Source organism: Lathamus discolor, chromosome 1 (genome assembly GCF_037157495.1).
Source record: "Lathamus discolor isolate bLatDis1 chromosome 1, bLatDis1.hap1, whole genome shotgun sequence".
NCBI lineage: Eukaryota > Metazoa > Chordata > Aves > Psittaciformes > Psittacidae > Lathamus > Lathamus discolor.
In genome coordinates, this window is record NC_088884.1 from 30,934,773 (window position 1) to 30,952,955 (window position 18,183).

Here is an 18,183-nt window from a genome sequence, read left to right on the forward strand (position 1 = left end):
AATATAGGAATTCATAAGATAAGAAGAATTAATGTAGAGCAGTGACTTACCAGTATAGCCACTGACAGTTAAGCAAAATAAAACCATGACATACACACTTATTTCCTCAATTTTTCTTTCCTTTTTTTAAAAAAAGGATTTTTTTTCTATACAATTTTTGGGACAAAAAAGTTTTTATAAGATACAGATGTCTCAACTTCCCTCCCCCATGAATTATTAGACTATCCATATCTCTTAAAAAAACCACCCAAAACAACACACACAAAAATAAACCCCAAAACAAAACCATAAACCTCACAAACTTTCAGAGGTAGGCATCAAGACATCTAATAGACAGCAGGATTCACTGAGAGGAAGCAAGTTATAATGATCAAATAGCTTTTTCATTAAAAGTGAATATTCCACTCACTGAAAGTAAGGAACACTAAATTGTCACAGGGCTTCTCCTAGCAACATGAAAAGGTCTGATGAGTAAGGAAGAGGTAAAAGGCTGCCAAGGAAGTCAAAGACATTAAAAGAAAAACAGAAGAATTTGTTCAATTCAAAGAAAGGAAGGACAGTGATACAGGACTTTAACAAATCATGCTCAGACACAGTGTCTGGTGAGGAAGCATTGCAGGTCTTCCACAGATTGTGTGGAAGACACCTGGAATTCTTGTCATCACTGGCACAGTCAGGAAGCTGGAAGTAATCACTGAACATAGAAACAAAATGCAAGGATCTCCTTGGTCCCAATGTCACTGCTAAGACTGTAATAAAAAGCAGGATTAAAAATTAAGAAGCAGCAGCACTGCTTTCTCAAAAAAGAATTTGGGAATAACTAATACCTGAAGAAGACCTAGAAGTTCTAGCTTTATTTTGGAATCAGTTGACCTGCAGACTTGGAAAGGATAGGGTAAACAGGGCTTTAGCCAATCACAAAACAAGCACCACCAAAAAAATCTCAATAGAACAATCCTCAACAAATCTCACTGGCTAGATAATGCCTATCACACCAAAAGTATCAAAGTCCATCAAAAAACTCATACAGAATACTCATCTTTTCTGTTCTATTGCTAGCATTCATGATTAAGGAAAGTGGATGTCAATTTTTTAGGTCTTTTGTAAGGACACCATACCCAAAAACCAAGTTTTTAATTACAAGTTACACAAACAACTTTGTCTGTGGCAAAGTAGCAATCAGCAGCTGTGAAGCTGTTTGCCATGTTCTTTAAATAAAAAAAAATGGTCATGTGGGGACTATTCAAGTCACTAATCAACGACCTTTTGCTCTCCACAATAAAGTCTTCTGCCTTGCTAGTCTATGAGGTTTGTGGACAGCATGACAGCAAAGTATCATTAAACAGCTCTTTAACGCATACAGGGGAGGGCAGTATCACTTCAGTTTCCTCAAGTAAGCACATTCCCTAACGAAAAATAAGCTTTTGTGCTGCATTATGGAATCTAGTCGGTAAGACTTTCAGCAGCTTTGTGAAAAAAAACAAAAAAACCCCCACCAAACCAAGGGTTAATAATTCTGCTTCTCTGATAATCCAGAGTATAATTCTTGAACCTGTATTAGAAGAAATGAGTTACAGTTGCTTTACTAGAACTATAGTACTTAATAACATTAGACTAAAAGTTGGTTGTATGGCTGAGAGATACTATAATACTCCTAACCTAAAAGAATATTCAGGGTAACTGTTCGGGGTAAAAAAAAGCCAAAGCCTTATAATCCACCAAAGCTTTGTTTTGCTTTCTGGGACTATGCCATTCCTGTCATCTGAGGCTGAAGGGAATAAAGAAGCCTTCTGTGGTCATCAGCGAAGTGGACACATTGAGGTGCATGCACAGGGGAAGGATCATCTTTTACACTTGTATTTTTCCTGACATTTTTGTGAACTGAGGAAGGCTTGAAATTAGCAGAAGTAAAAAAGCAACACCAGCCTCCTCCTGTGGAGGACTACAGAGGAGCTGATCTCAAAAGCCCCAAACGTGACTTTGCAGGCTTCTTTTCAGTTTATTGCTTCATTGCTATTTGAAGTCTCAAGGAAAATAGAATTTTTTCATTTTTAAAACTCAAGATTTTTCACACCTCAAACTGTTTATGAGAAAAGATGCCCACAAAATTAGTTGTCTTTCCTCAAAATCCTCTTTTTCCATGACACCACAAAAAACTAAAATAAATCTTGACAATTGTGATGGCATGCTGTCACTATTACTGGCCAAAACTTCCTTGTTTTCTCATATCATGTAGTTTCTCATGTACTGCTGTTTGCTACTATTATCTAACAGAGCCATTTTTAACCAGCTTTAGACAGCAGTAACACATATAGTAGTATTAACTTCTTGTTACATTTCAGTTACCTTTTTGAGAGTAAAATGGTCAGTCACACAGAATCTGGAAGATCCAAGTTATTTGTAGTTCACTGAAGACAGAGTAAACCTAGCTTTCTCATATATTAAATCTCCCTTTAAATTCAGTTTCCCATAGGCATGCTATAAAATCATCTCTTACACCATGGTAAAGAAAATGTTGAAGGATTTTTCATATCTCAAAAAATAAATTAAACTTAGGAACTATCCTATATGAAAAGCTCTTATTTTTTTTAGTTTATAACTACTCCTGCAAGCACAATCCTAACTATTAAAATAAATTTGATTCCAAACAGCACCTAAGTCAGATATACTTTGATTATTCCTACAACAGCCTATGTCAGTAAAGCTGAAGTCTTAAAGATTGAAAAAACAAGGTCATGACCATGATATGTACAGTATTTATCAGATATATTCCAGTCAGGTATTTTGGACAGAATGTGTAACTTCTGATTGAAAATTAACCTAGGGTTTGTTAATAGCACTTACATATCAGAATTATTAAAAAAAACCCAAACATACACAAAATATAAATCACATACTGCAAAGTATGCAACTAGACAGGAAATCCCAGTCTGTCTGCTTTTTTTGTTGAGGGACAGGGGGACAAAGATTAGGCTTACTGCTGTCACTGTTTCTGCTGACTTTGGCTACCACCAATGGTATCTAGACTTCTGACTGCACATTATTTTGTGTTAGTAACTTTGTGTTGTGATTATATGCAATAAATAAAGGTGAGGTGCTATACACATAGTAACACTGAGAAATATCAGAGTACTTATCTCCAGAACTGGTATTTAAGTTTCTGTACTATATTCCACCCACGATCCCTTTTAAAGCACTGGTGGAGTGCAGGAGGGTTCTTTGTACCTTTATTGACTGCAGGACACTAGTCCCCTTCTCTGTTTCTATTTTGCAGTTATCACATTCTAGTTTCTGAATCTTCACGCAGCCAGTCCCTGATGTTTTGATATCCAAGTCTAGAATTAAAAGAGTTTTATTAGCAACAGAATGAGAATAATCAGATCTATTTAACACAGTACTTGATAATTTTATATAGTAACTGTAAACAGGAGGGAAAAAAGCAGCTTCTTTGTTACTAAAGAACCTTCTTGTGAGGCTTGGCCACACAGTTTCAATTGCATGACAAGTCATGATCAACAATCAACACTGAAAATTTTATAAGCCTGTGTATAGCCATCTACCTCAAAGAGAAAACATTAACAGGCAGCACAGTGATTGTAACCTCTGGCAAGGAATCAGCAGGGTGTGGTCCTTCAGTGTAGTTTTCTTTTCCTTATTAACCTACTCCCGAACTCCACCTCATAGCTACCCCAATCGCCAATTTTATTAGCAACTCTACAGAGACATTTGGGTATCCTGACACGGGGTTTGGGGCGGAAAGGTTGGCAATTTGTTTGAGGCCAGAGTAATAAGATTCAACAGCACAAATACACAGGTCTGGTTTTAGACCTATGCTGCTTCAACTAGCAAGCAGTCTAACACAAAACCAGCTGTAGAAGCGTTTGCATGTGTCATGCTTCCCTAGGCTTCTGGAAGGCCTGACTTGAAGAAGCATGTTTGCCTCTAATCTGAATCAGCTCACCTTATTACTGTTCATAGGCACTCACAAAAACAAATCACTAAGTCTTGTAGATAACTCTTATCAAGTGAATAATTCATGGGCTCATAGTGCTTCACAAAGGAGAAGCAATAATATTTTTCTGCCACTCAGGATCACACCTAAGTTTAAAGAACAAGGACAAGGAAGAAGTTTGAGAATGTGCAGTCTGGGGATTCTGACTATATTAGGAATCATTTACCGTAATGACCACCATAACAACTTGCACAAAGTGAAGGCAGGAGAGGAAACAAGTGGTTTTGCTCTTCTAAGGATAAAAGGCAGAAAGAAGAAAAGTGTTTGCTGAAAGACATGTAACTGAAGGACTAACAGATAGTGAGCCTGTTACTCTCTAAAGAAAAGGAGATTATCTGGCAAAGAAGCCTTCATTTAAGTGCCTGTGAGTCTTTCTTTTACCTCCACTGTCTGCCACTGCTACCAGAAATATGAGAAGAATCAGAGTATGCATAACAAGCTCTACCCCAACAAGATTCCCCAAGGCAGATCCATGACACATTGGAGGCTGAAGATCAACACTGTCATGCAGCTGCTCAGGACAGACGCTGGAACCTTGACAGCAGCAGTTTGCAAACCATGAAGATGAGAGACTGAGAGCTTCAATTAACAACAAAGGGAAGTTTTGTCACTTGGCAAGCCAGGAGAATCCAAGAGGCAGAGCTAAAACACGTTTATTTTTGCTGCTAAAGTGAAGCCTTATTACCACAGTAAGCTAAGAGGTTAAATTTAAAGAAGGATGCAGACTGTGTTTGAAGGTAACAGTTCCCTAAGAGGGCTAGAAGAGGTGGACTGGATAAGCAGGTTTTCTGGAAAGTTGTTTTATTTGCAGATACTATTTTCTTAGCCTCTTCATGGAAGACTTCCAAGAGAGATAATGCGACCAAGATGTTAATCAAACAATATGTTTCTTACATTTAAGTAAGCTAAGACACACTTTGAGGAATGTAAAAGTGCAAAACCCGGCAAACTGGACTGGTGGCTATCATCAGAGGCTTAAGGGTTTTATGTTGGTAAAGCCTACACAGTTTCATCAGACCAAAAATATCTGAGTGGTATCTATCCTTGAATGGATACTTGAAGAGATGGATGGTATATGCCTTGTGGAACAAACTGCCAAGAGGCATGGAGTTTGCCAGGAAGCTCTCATCATGAAACTGGTTACTTGAGTGGACACTAGGAAGAGAGATCCACTGAGGTGCTGAGCTGTATCAGGCTCAGAAAATCCCATGAGCTGAAAACAGTTGACAGCCAAGAAAAACCTGAGATGAAATATCACTTACGTTTGTCTTGTTCTTACTCTTCCCTGAGCATCTGTTTATGATGGCTGGAGACAGGACAGTGGGCTAGCTGGAGACACGGTGTTGTAAATGAAGTTAGATGAATTCTTTTAACTGTATGTCTGAGTAGCTTTGCTTAGTATGAGTAAAATTGCTGAAGCCTGAGGCCACAAGCCCCAAAAGACCGAACTTCTCTTGAACTGTTGCTTGGTTAGGTGAAGAGAGGCCCTGAGGGCAGTACAAAGTGGAAGGAAGCCACTATCAGGAGAAGATGCAACCCCCATCCAGATAAGAAACAGGTAGAGACCAGTCTAGAGACAGAGAAAGACTCCAATAAGGAACAAGAAGACCAAAGATCACCATTTGACCAAGAAGTGTGTGCAAGGCACATGAAGAGCATATGAACAAGGGGTGCACAGACTGTACACTGGGTACAAAGGCCCAGGCACTTCTTCGTTCTGGGTCCCTCCCTGCCCGCAGGCATCAGCTGGAGCAGCTAGTGGTTTCTACCACTGTACCACTCAGACAAATTACCATATTGGACTTAAAGCCTGAGACCCTGCTGGGGATACCCAGGGTGAGAATGGTACAGATTAGTACAGCCATTCTAACACAGACAAAGTAAAGCACTCTGAGAACAGGGAGGGGGAGAGCACCTCCCTCCCTGCCCCCTTCCCCGATTTTATTTACAGAATGTTTCTCAATATATTAGTTGCTAGGGAAAAAAAGAGATCTCAAGCTCTGGCAAACATATATATATATATATATTATATATATATATATATATATAATATATATATGTACACACCCCTTCAGTTATCAAGAGGGTTAAAAAACCCCATCAAAACAAAAAACAAGAAGTAAATTATAGTGAATGCATAAGACTATAAATTGAAAGAGAATGCTAGTCCTTCTAAACGAAAACAAGGTGTGTGTGTGCGTGTGTGTTGCGGAGGGATTGTGTGTGTGAACAAAACCAAACCAAAAGGTTACATAGTATCATTCGAGATATAGGGGAGGGGAAAGCAAGTGAAAATAAAAGGTGCAGAATGTCTTCCTCGGAGGCTTTGAAAAAGTGGTAACCAACAGAACACTGTGCTCTAGAAAAGTCATGGATAACATTGATGAAACCTGAGTAGAATGAGGTTGGTCACTATTTCCCGTATCACAACTGCAGCAGAGCATCAAATGAAACAAAAGCAGCAGTCCTGGACAACCACATGAAGCAAACCAAAGGATGTCTTTTTTCCAGCATCATCTGTTTGTTTCCACAAAACATCATCTGTTTGTTTCCTAAAGCTCTGCTCAGAAGGGCATTGTCCTAGCAAGCTTGCTCTTTTCCCTCCCTAAACTTAAGAGCCACTATCAGTCCAGCACAGTTCTTCATTGATTTCAGGCACTACAGCTGCTCTCCCGATTTGTTTATTGGTCCCATACTAGAAACCCTACACGGATTTTTACCTTGTGCACAAAAACATAATGCAAGACTTATACCAGACAAGGCAGGCTTTCCCGTCAATTCATCTGTATTGCTGCCTTCTAGGTTTTTTTGATCCCTGTGGCTGATCACTCAGCCTAACAACCACTACCGGAGCTGGTAGATCCAACAACCCTGCTGAGAACAGCCCCTGAACGGCAGATGTCAAGAGAAAAAATAAAAGTGTGCGTTGTGACTAACACTGCATGGCAGAAGTTTCAGCTTTAACAGTTGCTGACAAAAATGTCAACAATAAATTATATACCTAAACATCTAAGAAGTCAGGAAACACGGGAAAAAAGGGACATTTTGAACCTCCTTACTTGAAGGAGTCATGATGCCATTGCGGAATATCGCTGAAAAAAGAGCGCTTCCAGCCGCCACCGGAGGGACGCAGGGACCCCGTCTGCCCCCGGGCTCTGTGGGCCACCATGCCCGCAGGAGAGGCCCGGCAGCCAGGCGCGCAGCCGCTTCTCCAGCCCCGCTTCACCCACCGAACTTGACGGGTGTCCTCACGTCCACGGCGGCCTTGCTGTCCAGGCCGTCCGCCACGATCGCCATCTGCTCCAGCGCCTCGTCGTACTCCACCCGGACGCGGTCCCGCTCCGGGCCGCGGGGCGGGGGGCTGCCGCCGGCGCCGCTGACAGCCACCAGCACGCGGTCCGCGCCCGGGTAGCGCTGCGGGTCCAGCGGGCGGACGCTCACCTGGCAGGGCAGCCGCACCCGCAGCCGGCCCCGCGGGCTCACCGACAGCGCCCACTCCCGAAGGGGTTTGCGCCCGCCGGCATCGCCGGCGCCGCTGCAACCGCGGCGGGGCACGGGCGGCCCACAGCACCTGCCCGCCGCCCGCAGCGCCCACATCCCGCCGGCGGGGGCAGCGCCCCGAGCAGACCCCCGAGGCGGGAAGGAAGCAACGCCTCACGGGTGACAGGCGTCACCCCACCCCGCCTAGCCACGTGACTGACACTAACCCCACCCGGTCGCGCAGAGGATCCTGGGAGCCGTAGTTCGCCAGCGCACGGAACGACCGCATCCGCCTATCAGCGAAGGAGGAGCTTTTCCTCGGTCGGCTTCTATTGGGCAGCTGGAAGGGATGCTAGAGCCAATCAGAAGCGAGGGAGAGGGCGGAAGGCGGTTGGGGTATTCGAGCCGCTGTCGCCATGGGAACGGAGGACGCGGTGGGGCCGGCGGCAGCCGCGCAGGTAGGGCCCTGCGGCGGGGCCGGCGCTGGGGCTGCGCTGCCCGGAGGGGCTTGCTGCGGCCGGGGCCGGGGGAGGCAAAACAGCAGCACCAACGGAGAGGTGGGAAGCGAGGCCAGCGGCGCCGCCTCAGGCTGGTTTGAGGAGGCTCGGGAGGGCCGGGGCCCACCCTTCCCGGGGTGCCGGGAGTCTTCCCCCCCACGGGCCCGAGGTCGTGCTCTGTCGTGTGTGAGAAGACGGGGTACCTCAGGGCGTGGGGGCCGTGACCCTCTCGGGCTGGTGCTGGTGCCGCCAGGCGTTAGTTTCCAGTGGAGGAACCGTGCTGGTTGGGTTTCAGCCCGCTCAGCTACCTGAAAAGGAGCAGCCTCAGGATTTAACAGCTGCCGGGAGAAGGCAGAGAAAAGGAAGGAATGGGAAGGGGGAAATGGCGTGACTGTGGGTGACAGCCTGATCTTTGTTATGCTGAAACCTAGAGTGAGACTCCATGTGTTGAAATGCCCTCGGTCAGAGGATGAAGCAGTGGTTTGGCAAATGTGCTGGAAAAACAGTTTTTTTCCGAAGTGGTACTGCGGAGCTCCAAACTTGCCCTCTGTCAGGATAGCTTGGTTGACATGTTATTTAGTGTGACTGCTTTTCAGCAACCTAGCAGTTCTAAAGTCAGCCAAATACATATTTTCCTGAGTTCTGTATAAATACATCATGAGACAATTTCCTTACAGGGTTAACAAACGAGTGGGAAACTACTGAATTCGGTTCAAAAAACTTTTATGGACTTTATAGCCCCCAATATTGTCATATATAATTAATAAAAGATGAGAGGGGGATGTGGGCATAATGATGTAAAGTCAGGGGCTGCATTCTTGTCATGGATGTAGTTTACTGCCAAAAATGAGTGTAACATGCACAGAAGGGTGCGTTGTCTCAGCTACATTGCAACACAAGAAATAATGAAATCTGGGGCTGTTACTTTATTGATTTGCTCCCTGTTGCACTCCATGTGTTGTTTTTCTTCTTTTCCAAAAATAACCGTGCAAGCCATGCAATATGACAAATGCTCATCAACCTCTTTTCATCACATTAGCCTTGTTTCCATTTTTAGCACTGTCTGGCATTGATTATTTATGAATCTGCAATGAGGTCTGAGTGTCCAAGAGGCAAGAAGATGGCTCTGGCTTTTTGGTCTGCCTGTAATTTTCACTGTGTAAAGTTTAACGCAGATTCACTAAAGCTCTTCAAGTTAAATTTTTTCATTGGTTTACATATTCAATCTCAACAAGCATTCGATGAAACACAAAAAAGGGCCAGCCTGCCACATGACCATCTAGTATAGAAAGATGAATTCTAGAAAGACAAAACTGTATCAAGAAATATCTTGGGAGATGATGGGATAGAATTTCATTTTTTTCAAGTCTTTAGAAATAGTCCATTTGGGGGAAAAATACAAAATTCTCACTCTTGAGAGTAAATAACAAATTTAAATGTTCAATAATTTGTCAGGGAAACAGCTCCAGAGCTGTAAGGGTGGTGCAATCTGCTGTAATTCCGCTAGGTGACAGCCAGCTCAACAAATAACTCTGTTAACCAACTGTTGAAAGGAATCCCGTTTTGGTTAAGGGGGGCTGACCACTCCCAGCCCTTCCTCCCTCGAGTCAGTGATGCTGTTCGTTATCATCCTCTCCTAACTTGTCTTAAATGTTAGTGCTGCCCCTTTTCCTCCAACGTCTTGGTATTTGAGGCTCCTGGTGTAGGCAGAGATTTATCAGATTGGGCTCTGTACTATGCTATGCACCATTTTAATATTGTCAAGTTTTGCATAATTAGGAACTTTGATCAAAAAATCATTTGAAGATGCTTAAGCCTTATCTAGTATTTATTTTACAGGTTTGTGTTGTTTGGTTGTTTTTTTTTTCCAGTACATACAGTCTAAGCATACTTGTATGGCTAAAAATACTGAAGAAAACAGATTAAAAGTAATTGCTAGGAAGATGTTCTTCTTTCTCCATACATATGAAGCCTCATGTTTTTAATATTTTACTTATGCCATCTATATTTTGGCTGTAATATTAATTCAGTTTCAGCTTCATACTCTTGACTGAATTCCAGCTGATCACAGATAAGCTGGCATGGCATGTAGCATAGTGCAATAGTAAATGAGATTTATTTTAATCTTTAATATCCTGACTTGTCACTTGCAGAAGAAGAAAGCTATATCAAATTTATAATTGAAGATTTTAAGATGCCTGTGTGATTCCTTCTTAGCCATTTTGCCAGATATTTGCTTACGGTGTTGCTATATAACAAAGAATAATCTGTATTTCATGTAAAAGATAACAAAAACTAGACCTTATAAAGTGTTACAAAATAATTTTAAAGCCAAAACATTACTAGAGGCATTTTAAGGCTAAAGTAAGTGAGAAATTTCAAAGGAAGAGGAATTAAATAAAAAGGACATACAGGAAAGGCTGTAGGAGGAATAATTTTTTCCAACCTTTACATTTGGAATCATAGAATAAGACCAGGGTATGAACTTAGACTGTCCGAGCAGGATTAAATTCATCCATTTGCTGTAATTGTAATGAAGAAATAATGTGACTTCATTGCTCAGGAAAATAGGGCCACCCTGCAGGAGTATTCTTGCTGGTGTTACACTCATGGTGAGGCTCCTGCCTGCAGACGCAAGACCACCTCTTTTCGAGTTAATATCTAACATTTGGGCAAGGTTCATCACACCCAATGTATCCATGTTGCTCCCTATCATAAGGCTTAAGAATTTTGTTGCCAGGATGTTTTTTCCAAGTTTATTAAAGATTGTCACATGATTCTATTACAAAATATTTGTATTATTTTAGTTTATTTGTATTTTGTCATTTGTATTTTTTCAGGGATGTATTTCTGAGCTGTTTCCTTGAGCCTTCTTAGTTTTCAAGACTTGTCTTGGAAATGTGTGTATGTAGTGATGGTAACCATTTCTTCTCAGGAATGGCAGAGGGAGGCAGTCTCCAAAGCACACAATGGTTTGGAATTTGGGGATTTTTTTGTTTGTCATGTCATGTCAGAAATTTTCTGAGGAAATGAAGTTCCTCATAGAAACTACATGAAAAGGGAAGTGGCAAATCTTAACATTCAAATTCTCCCTATCTCAGCCATATCTAATTAGAACTCCAGAAGATAAATCTCTGTGTGGCTCAGGGTGATTCCATCCCAAGTATCAGAGACTTGAAAAAAAGGGGAAACTATGGAACTTCTAACAGAAATTGTTAAGCAGTTAAGGTATGTGGTGTGCGTTCAACTCCCATAAGTAGTTGTCTGTGAGGCTGTACAGACTAATAAAACAATCCATTCTGAATTACATGCATATTTTAGTGCCCTATTGCACATGATATCATTTTAATTTTAATGATCTTTTAATGTTGGCAAAGCTTTGTCATTCAAAGATACACCCCTTCATGCTGAAGCATGGGCATTGCCCAGTTAAAACAGAAGGTCTGCTGCTTACAAGACTGTAAGCTTTAACTTTAGGAAATACAATTTTGGGGATGAAAAGAACATCACTATGTGATTGAATAAATCCATGGTACTCCTATGTTATTAATATCGTCTGTCTCATCTCTTTCCTTCCTTCTTGAAGATCAGTAGAATTAAATGTTTTGGAGATGGATGATAATGACAATAGAAAGCAGAGAAGGGTTTTCATGCCAGTGATGGCAGGTAGATTGGCTTCTTTAGCCTAGAAAAGGATTAGCAAATGAAGATACAATGTTAGAGAAGAACAGTGGCATAGAAAGGCTGTGATTATTCAGTGACCTATCCAGTAAAAGAGCTAGGTGACATTAAGGAGACAGATTCAAAACAAGCTAAAAGCACTAGTTACTCATGTCACGCAGAAGTAAGATGAAAATCTCCATTCCCCAGGATTTTGCAGGTACTGGTAATTTTGTCTGAGTTCAAGGGGAGAGGGTATGACTTCAGGGAAGCATCAGCACAATGTGACTGGTAGATTCTTCTGTCCCTCCTTAGACATTCGGTGTTGGTTGGAAGTATGCAAAGCTAAATGAGCTTTTGGTCTGAGTAGATACTGCCATTCTACTAAGAATTCAACTAAGTCGGATGCTAAGTCGGTTGTCCTGTTTTCAGAGTGATTTTGGGGTTTGTTTTGTCTTTTGAGTTTTTTTTAAGATTTGTGTGCAGAAGGGGATGGTATGAAGTTGTAGATAAATCTGAGGTTTAGATTGGATATTAGGAAAACTTTCTCTACCTAAAGGGTTGTCAAGCATTGGAACAGGCTGCCCAGGAAATGGTTGAGCCAACATCCCTGGGGGCATTTAAAACACATGTAGATGTGGTGCTTAGGGACATGGTTTAGTGGTGGACTTGGTAGTGCTGGTTTATTATAAGATTAATATTTCTGTGTCATCTTAAGTAGTCTGGTTGATGCAGCTTCATATGCGGAGCTGCATCTCTTCTTGATCAGAATGAAATCTTACTACATTTTGCATCTGTCACCTGGAAAGAGTCAATGCAGCTTACTATCACCTATGTGAACTCTGCACTGACTTGTGTATGAATATTACTGTTAGTTAGAGAGATACTGAAGGAAAGTTGCTAGCATTAGTCTTGGGAATCTGAGTTCAGACTTTTATTATTATTGCTGTCCTGAAGCTGTTTCACAAGACAATTCTCAGCCTGAATTGACACAGGTTCCAAAATAGACCCTGTAATTCTCTTCCATTGCAATTCTGTGTTGGATCAAGGCTATTATTCTCAGTTCTACAGTTTGAAAACATCCATATTTGTTCTGAAAACTTAGAAATCCTACCAACTTTCATTTCTATTCAGACTATCAGATACTGCAGAAATACAAATTTTCACATTTGCTTTTTGAACTTAATGTATCCAATTTTGTATAAGCTGAATTTAAATCTAATTATGTAATAGGTGACTGGAGAGTGTCTTTTGTTACAGGCTATCCCCTTCCGTCTTAAAAAGGAGCTGAGGCTAGTGCTTATCACACTAGCTAAGGCTAATTGCTTTCCTCTGTCTCAGCTGTCTATAGTTGTGTCTTCACATAATATTATAAACTTTAAGGATTCAGAAGATTGTTTTCGTTTTCTCCCTGTGCAGCAAATTGGAATCTTGGTGAGGGCTATTTCTTACTACCCTACTGTGAGGAAGTGTATTTTTTGACTGGTGTGAACTGTATGTTTCACATGCAAGTATTGATAAAAATGCCTACACCCATGGAGTTTTGGTGTTTGGCATTGTTCTGCTTAGAGTTTCTGCCACTGTGCTTTCCCTCTGTCTGAATTCTTCCAATATGTTTAGAGGAGCAAATAAAGTAGCAGCAGCAGCCATAAGCATAAAATGCATATGTTAAAATATTCAGCAGTTCTTTATAGATGAAAAATTGCTCTCTCTTGATAAATGTGCATACATGTTTATGTACAGTATTTCAGAGTTTATTTCTTGGCCTCTGTGATGTTTACAGTTGTTTCACAATATTTTGACTCTTCCAGGAGGGATCATGAAATTGCTTTTTTTTCCATAAGCAAATAGAGCTGCTGAAATCTCTCCAAAAGTCAAAATGTTCCCAAAGGAACTCCAAACAGCAGTGAAGAAAGTCATAAACTTGCCTGTTAAAGTTTCATTACTTTTATAGACAAGTGACATTTCAAAAGGTGGATACATACAGCACAACATTTTTGTAACTATTTTTTCACAATTATAACAAGAAATTATATTTTTCTTAACTGTCAGCTTTCTGGATTTGAAATGCAAAATTGATTGTTTCTTTGGAGAAATCTGGTATATACTATTGAAATAGTCTCAAAATCTCTTTTCAGTTTTATTAGTTTTAATTTTGTTTGTCCTTGGTTTATAATTGCTCTCTTTTAAAAGAGAAAGGTCTCCCATATGTTGTGCGAAAGGCTGAATTGGAACTAGATGATCTTAAGGTCCTTTCCAACCCTAACCATTCTATGATTCTGTGATATACAGACTGACAAACTTGAGGTGGGTTCTGCAACTTTGGATTTTATCATGACTTTGTCCTACAGCAGAATACAATGTTCTCTGTGTGATAGTTATTGTACATAATAGTTAATCTAGAAAGACCTGCTGGCTTCTGGTGAATGCTTGCAGAAGTTGACAGTCTTTCTCTCAGAATTTTGAACTAAAATACTGTGATACTGATTTTTCCATTAATTTCACATACAGTCAACTTCAGTGAACTTGTGCAGGAATTCTTAAATTCCTCCATGTATGCTCCATCTCTACTTTCTGCTGTGCTTTGCTCTACAAATGTTGTATGGCTCCCCTATCTTGCTCTGTCATGTCAAGGTTTCTGTGTGCTTCTGAAGTCCTCCTCCCCTGTCTTCCCTCTGTAAGATGCTTACTGTCTTTAGTCATCTCATATCACTTGTATCTTTCTCCTGTAAAGTTTTTGTCTTGTTTCATGATGCATTCATGCAAAAGGTCAGTATTTTAAACAATTTGAATATGCGAAACTCTTAAGATACCATTGTGCCAGAAGACCTTTTTGTCAGAATAATTATTTTTTCCCAGTATTTTTCTACCTCCTAATCTCAGATTTTATATTATATTTTTCCATTTTGTATGGTTTCATGGTTTATTTGTTGGGTTTGGTTTTGTCATTTGGTGTGTTGGGTTTTTTTTAAGTATGGCCATGCAATCACTTGCAGACATGAATAACTGTAATGATATTACTCACACAAGTTGCACCTGTTCTTGTCCTCAGTATCGCTGTATTCTGTGAAGGAGTTCCTTTTCCATGTAATTCCCCCCTGCAACATCAAGGGACACCATGAAGGGTGGGCTTATGTTGGATGGAGAGGGAAGGGGGAAACATTTTATGGAAATGAAAGAGAAAATTTCATAGTGGTTCTAACTAGAGGAGTATCATCCACTTGGAGTTTTCCTTTATAAGGACCTGCCTGAGAGCAGTGGCTGGGCTGCTTGGTTTAGCAGATTTTCAAAACTTAGTTGGTCAAATCCCTAAGCAAGTCAATTTAGTTTTGAAGTCAGCTCTGCTTTGAGTAGAAGACTGTGCTAGGTGACCCCAGAGGCCTTTTCTGGCCTAAACCTATTATTCAGTTGCTGTTCTTTAAGAAATACTGTTTTGCATGTTGTCTAGCATTTATGTGACAGTAACATAGCCAACTACTAGCAGATTTTTAAAAACACTCAAGCTATAGAGTAGTAGTGCAGCCTCTTACAGGTCTTTCATGAAGCCGTAACTGTAGACCCGCCTAGTTTGCTCATGTTGTGACTCTTTTTGTTGAACATGGGTCTCACATGTCAAATTTGTGTTCTTTACACATTTGTCTTGCACAGTTATATATATATATCCCAGGACATAATCAACTGTATTTTGCTGGTTTTGTTACTTTCTAGAACTTCAAATGATGAGCGAGGCTGGCAAAGAAAGTTCCAGTTCCAGTGATGCAGAATCTGCAATCGAGGAGCAATCCATCTGTGGTATAGTTCCAACAGTTTATAGCCAAGATGAGGGATCCACTGATGTAACAGCAAGTCCTGCATTTCAGTGTTTAGATGAGGTACCATATACCCCAGATTTCTCTATCTATAACTGCATATATTGTCCAAATCAATTTATCTAAAATGTATACTTTGGTGTTAATAATTGCAGTTTGTTTCCATCAGCTCTCTGTAGCTTCCCTATCTCTTCTCTGATTTTTCTTTTTTTTTTTTAAATGGTAAGAACATTTTGTGAAGCAGAAACATACATGGGGCTTATTCTTTTTGGGAATGGTGTGCTGAAGAGATAGCCATGTTGTTTTTCAGTGATTGTGGCCTTAAGGCGAATGAGAAAAGAGAGGTCTTGGTTTTGTGGTGTTCTAGCTCAAGAGGTAATTGCATCATGAGTTTTAGAAAGACTCAATAGGTGCAGGAAAAATCCATGGTAAGTGGCTCTTGAGGCACTAACTGATGACGTTAGAAGGACGCTTTTGGAGTTCAGTTCCTTTTGAAGAATTTTCTATGTTAAGGGAACTTTTAGAATACTAAAAATATTTTAGAATTTAAGATTTCAAATACATATCTAATGAAATCATTAGCAGTGTAATGCCAGAAGAGACAGTAGGAGATCATCTAATCCAAAATTTACACTGAAGTAGATTCTCTGCAGATACTTGTCTAATTTGTTCTTTAAAACCTTAACTGATGGAGACAGCTCTTTGGGTATCATTTTCCAGCTTTTCATCAAAGCTCAAGTTTTTAAAAAAGAAGTTTTTCCTGAATCCCAGTTTAAATTTCCTTTGGAGTGAATAATGCAGCTTTCTTCTTGCCTTTCCCACGGTGACAATGGAGAGCAATCAAGTTCTGCCCTTTGTAGAATAAAAATGTGCATCTCTCTTACATCCTAAGCAGGCTTTGTTTATACTTCATGTTTTGCTTGAAGTTCCTACTTCAAGTTGCTTTACCTTGGGCTCTTTCCAGCTTGGATCTGTCTGGTAGGTTTGCTAGGCCAGCTTTCTCTCTCTGCCTTAGACTTCAAGTCAGAAGAAAGGAAAGGGCAAGAGTTTATGGTAAAGAGGAAAATAGGACTGCCCCTTTCCTATCCTGCTATTGAATCATACTGAACATAGCATGAAGCTGCACAATCTCTCTCTAATCTCTTGTGCATTCAGTATAGAGGAGGGAGAGATTTTCAATTTCAATCCAATACTGGTATATGGTGAGTCCACAGCTTCCAGTATTCTTGTAGCACAAAACCCCTTTCTTCTCAGTCCAAGGCAGCTGCAAAAGTCCAGGGCAGCTCAACTCTCAAAGAGGCTTGACCTCTCACCTTAAAGAAATCCTCGTGACTACTGAAAGTATGGAAACTGCACTTTGGAGAGTACTTTTATTTTCCAGCTACTCCCAATAGTTCTGTAGATTTTCAGTTGTAGTAGAATATTTGTTATGTCAACAAGAAGCATATGCCTAGTACAAGAAATCTTTACCCCCCCACCCACCCTTCCCCACATAAAATAAAACTACATGATTTAACATTCTAAAATATATTCTACATTTCTGCTTTGTTTTCCTTATTTTTAATTAGTGAAACTTTTTTTTTTTTCTGTACTTACCCTAGAAAATGATCAGTTCACTTGGCCCTCCAAAAAATCTTTCCAAAGATGTTATTCTGCATGTCAAATTTAAGGCAAATTTATTCAACTCTGATAATATTGTAAGCCGTTACTGGGAAATAGAGGGTAACCTTAGTATTAGATGTTGTTCCCAACTCAGGAAAAAAACGTGCAGTGGAAAACCAAAGTAAGCAATTTGCATAGATTTCATAAAGGGGGTCTTCTGGTGATTTTGTCAGTTTTTAAAAGGGAACTATGACTCATTCTTACCATAATTTTTAACAGTTCATACTTGTGCTTTACGGCTTTTCATTTGGCTTTTCATCACTTATTCACATTTTTTCTCTTCCACTGACATATTTGCTTCCTTTGTTGAACTTTATACATAATTCAGAGGTAAATATATGGCTTTGGTCACTGTAGAGGTTCTTGCAGTGACAGTGGCTTTAGCTTCTTGGAATAGCTATTGGAATTTTTCCACAGAAGCACAGTTGTATCATATTATCTCTGGTTTACTAGCTGGTCATCTATGCCTGCCAGCAGCAAACACTTGTCAGAAGGAACACCTTTTGATATTATAAGACTTATTTCAGAACAGATTTATGCTTTCTAGCAGTAAACTTTCCAGTCAGCCAGTCTTGTTTTTCTCATGCAAACAGCAGGTAGTCAAACATATAAATAGCAAGGAGTCAAACACGCACTCTCTCTCTCTTTCATTTTAAATAACAAACAGTAACGTTGTTTAGCCATGGGGGTTAGGTAATAATATGAAAAACTGGACAGAGGTTTGAACAAAAGTTCAAGTTGTTCTTCCCTTTCCTTCACATGATTCAGGCTTTCCCATTTTAAAGGGAGCATAAATTACTAAAACAACAGTTCTATAATGATGCTGTTGATGCTTCATTTATAAGTTATTATAGCCTTCAAATCCTTTTCTGTTGTTTAATTTTTGTTTTGCTACCCAAATCACAATCCCAGACACAAAAAGACCCTTACTCTATACATCTTTCCAACTTGATAGCGAATCATCAACAGCTACCCTCCAGGCAGTTTTCAATCCGCTTGATCTTTGCAAAATTTTGAAGATTTGATGAAGTTGATGACTTGCTCACAAAATCTGCTCGTTCAT

General features: G+C 40.3%; 2 protein-coding genes across 8 annotated transcripts in view; one reads left to right on the forward strand and one right to left on the reverse strand.

The window, feature by feature from the left end:
- FAM185A (family with sequence similarity 185 member A) overlaps nt 1–7,694 on the reverse strand; it is a 42,637-nt gene extending 34,943 nt beyond the window's left edge. For 2 of the 4 annotated variants that reach the window (XM_065666708.1, XM_065666699.1), the window contains exons 1-2: nt 7,243–7,694; nt 3,226–3,335 (exon numbers count right to left, since the gene is read on the reverse strand). In XM_065666708.1, the coding sequence (XP_065522780.1) occupies nt 3,226–3,335; nt 7,243–7,609 (477 nt within the window). In that variant the 5' untranslated portion in view covers nt 7,610–7,694. The remainder of the gene's footprint in view (nt 1–3,225; nt 3,336–7,242) is intronic. The other 2 variants (XM_065666692.1, XM_065666681.1) reach the window with 2 other exon arrangements.
- Nucleotides 7,695–7,874: 180 nt separating this feature from the next.
- Nucleotides 7,875–18,183, forward strand: part of CCDC146 (coiled-coil domain containing 146) — a 69,790-nt gene continuing 59,481 nt past the window's right edge. For 2 of the 4 annotated variants that reach the window (XM_065666747.1, XM_065666755.1), the window contains exons 1-2: nt 7,875–7,950; nt 15,358–15,521. In XM_065666747.1, coding sequence (XP_065522819.1) covers nt 15,366–15,521 — 156 coding nt within the window. In that variant the 5' untranslated portion in view covers nt 7,875–7,950; nt 15,358–15,365. Of the gene's footprint in view, nt 7,951–15,357; nt 15,522–18,183 lie in introns of those variants that run through there. The other 2 variants (XM_065666763.1, XM_065666774.1) reach the window with 2 other exon arrangements.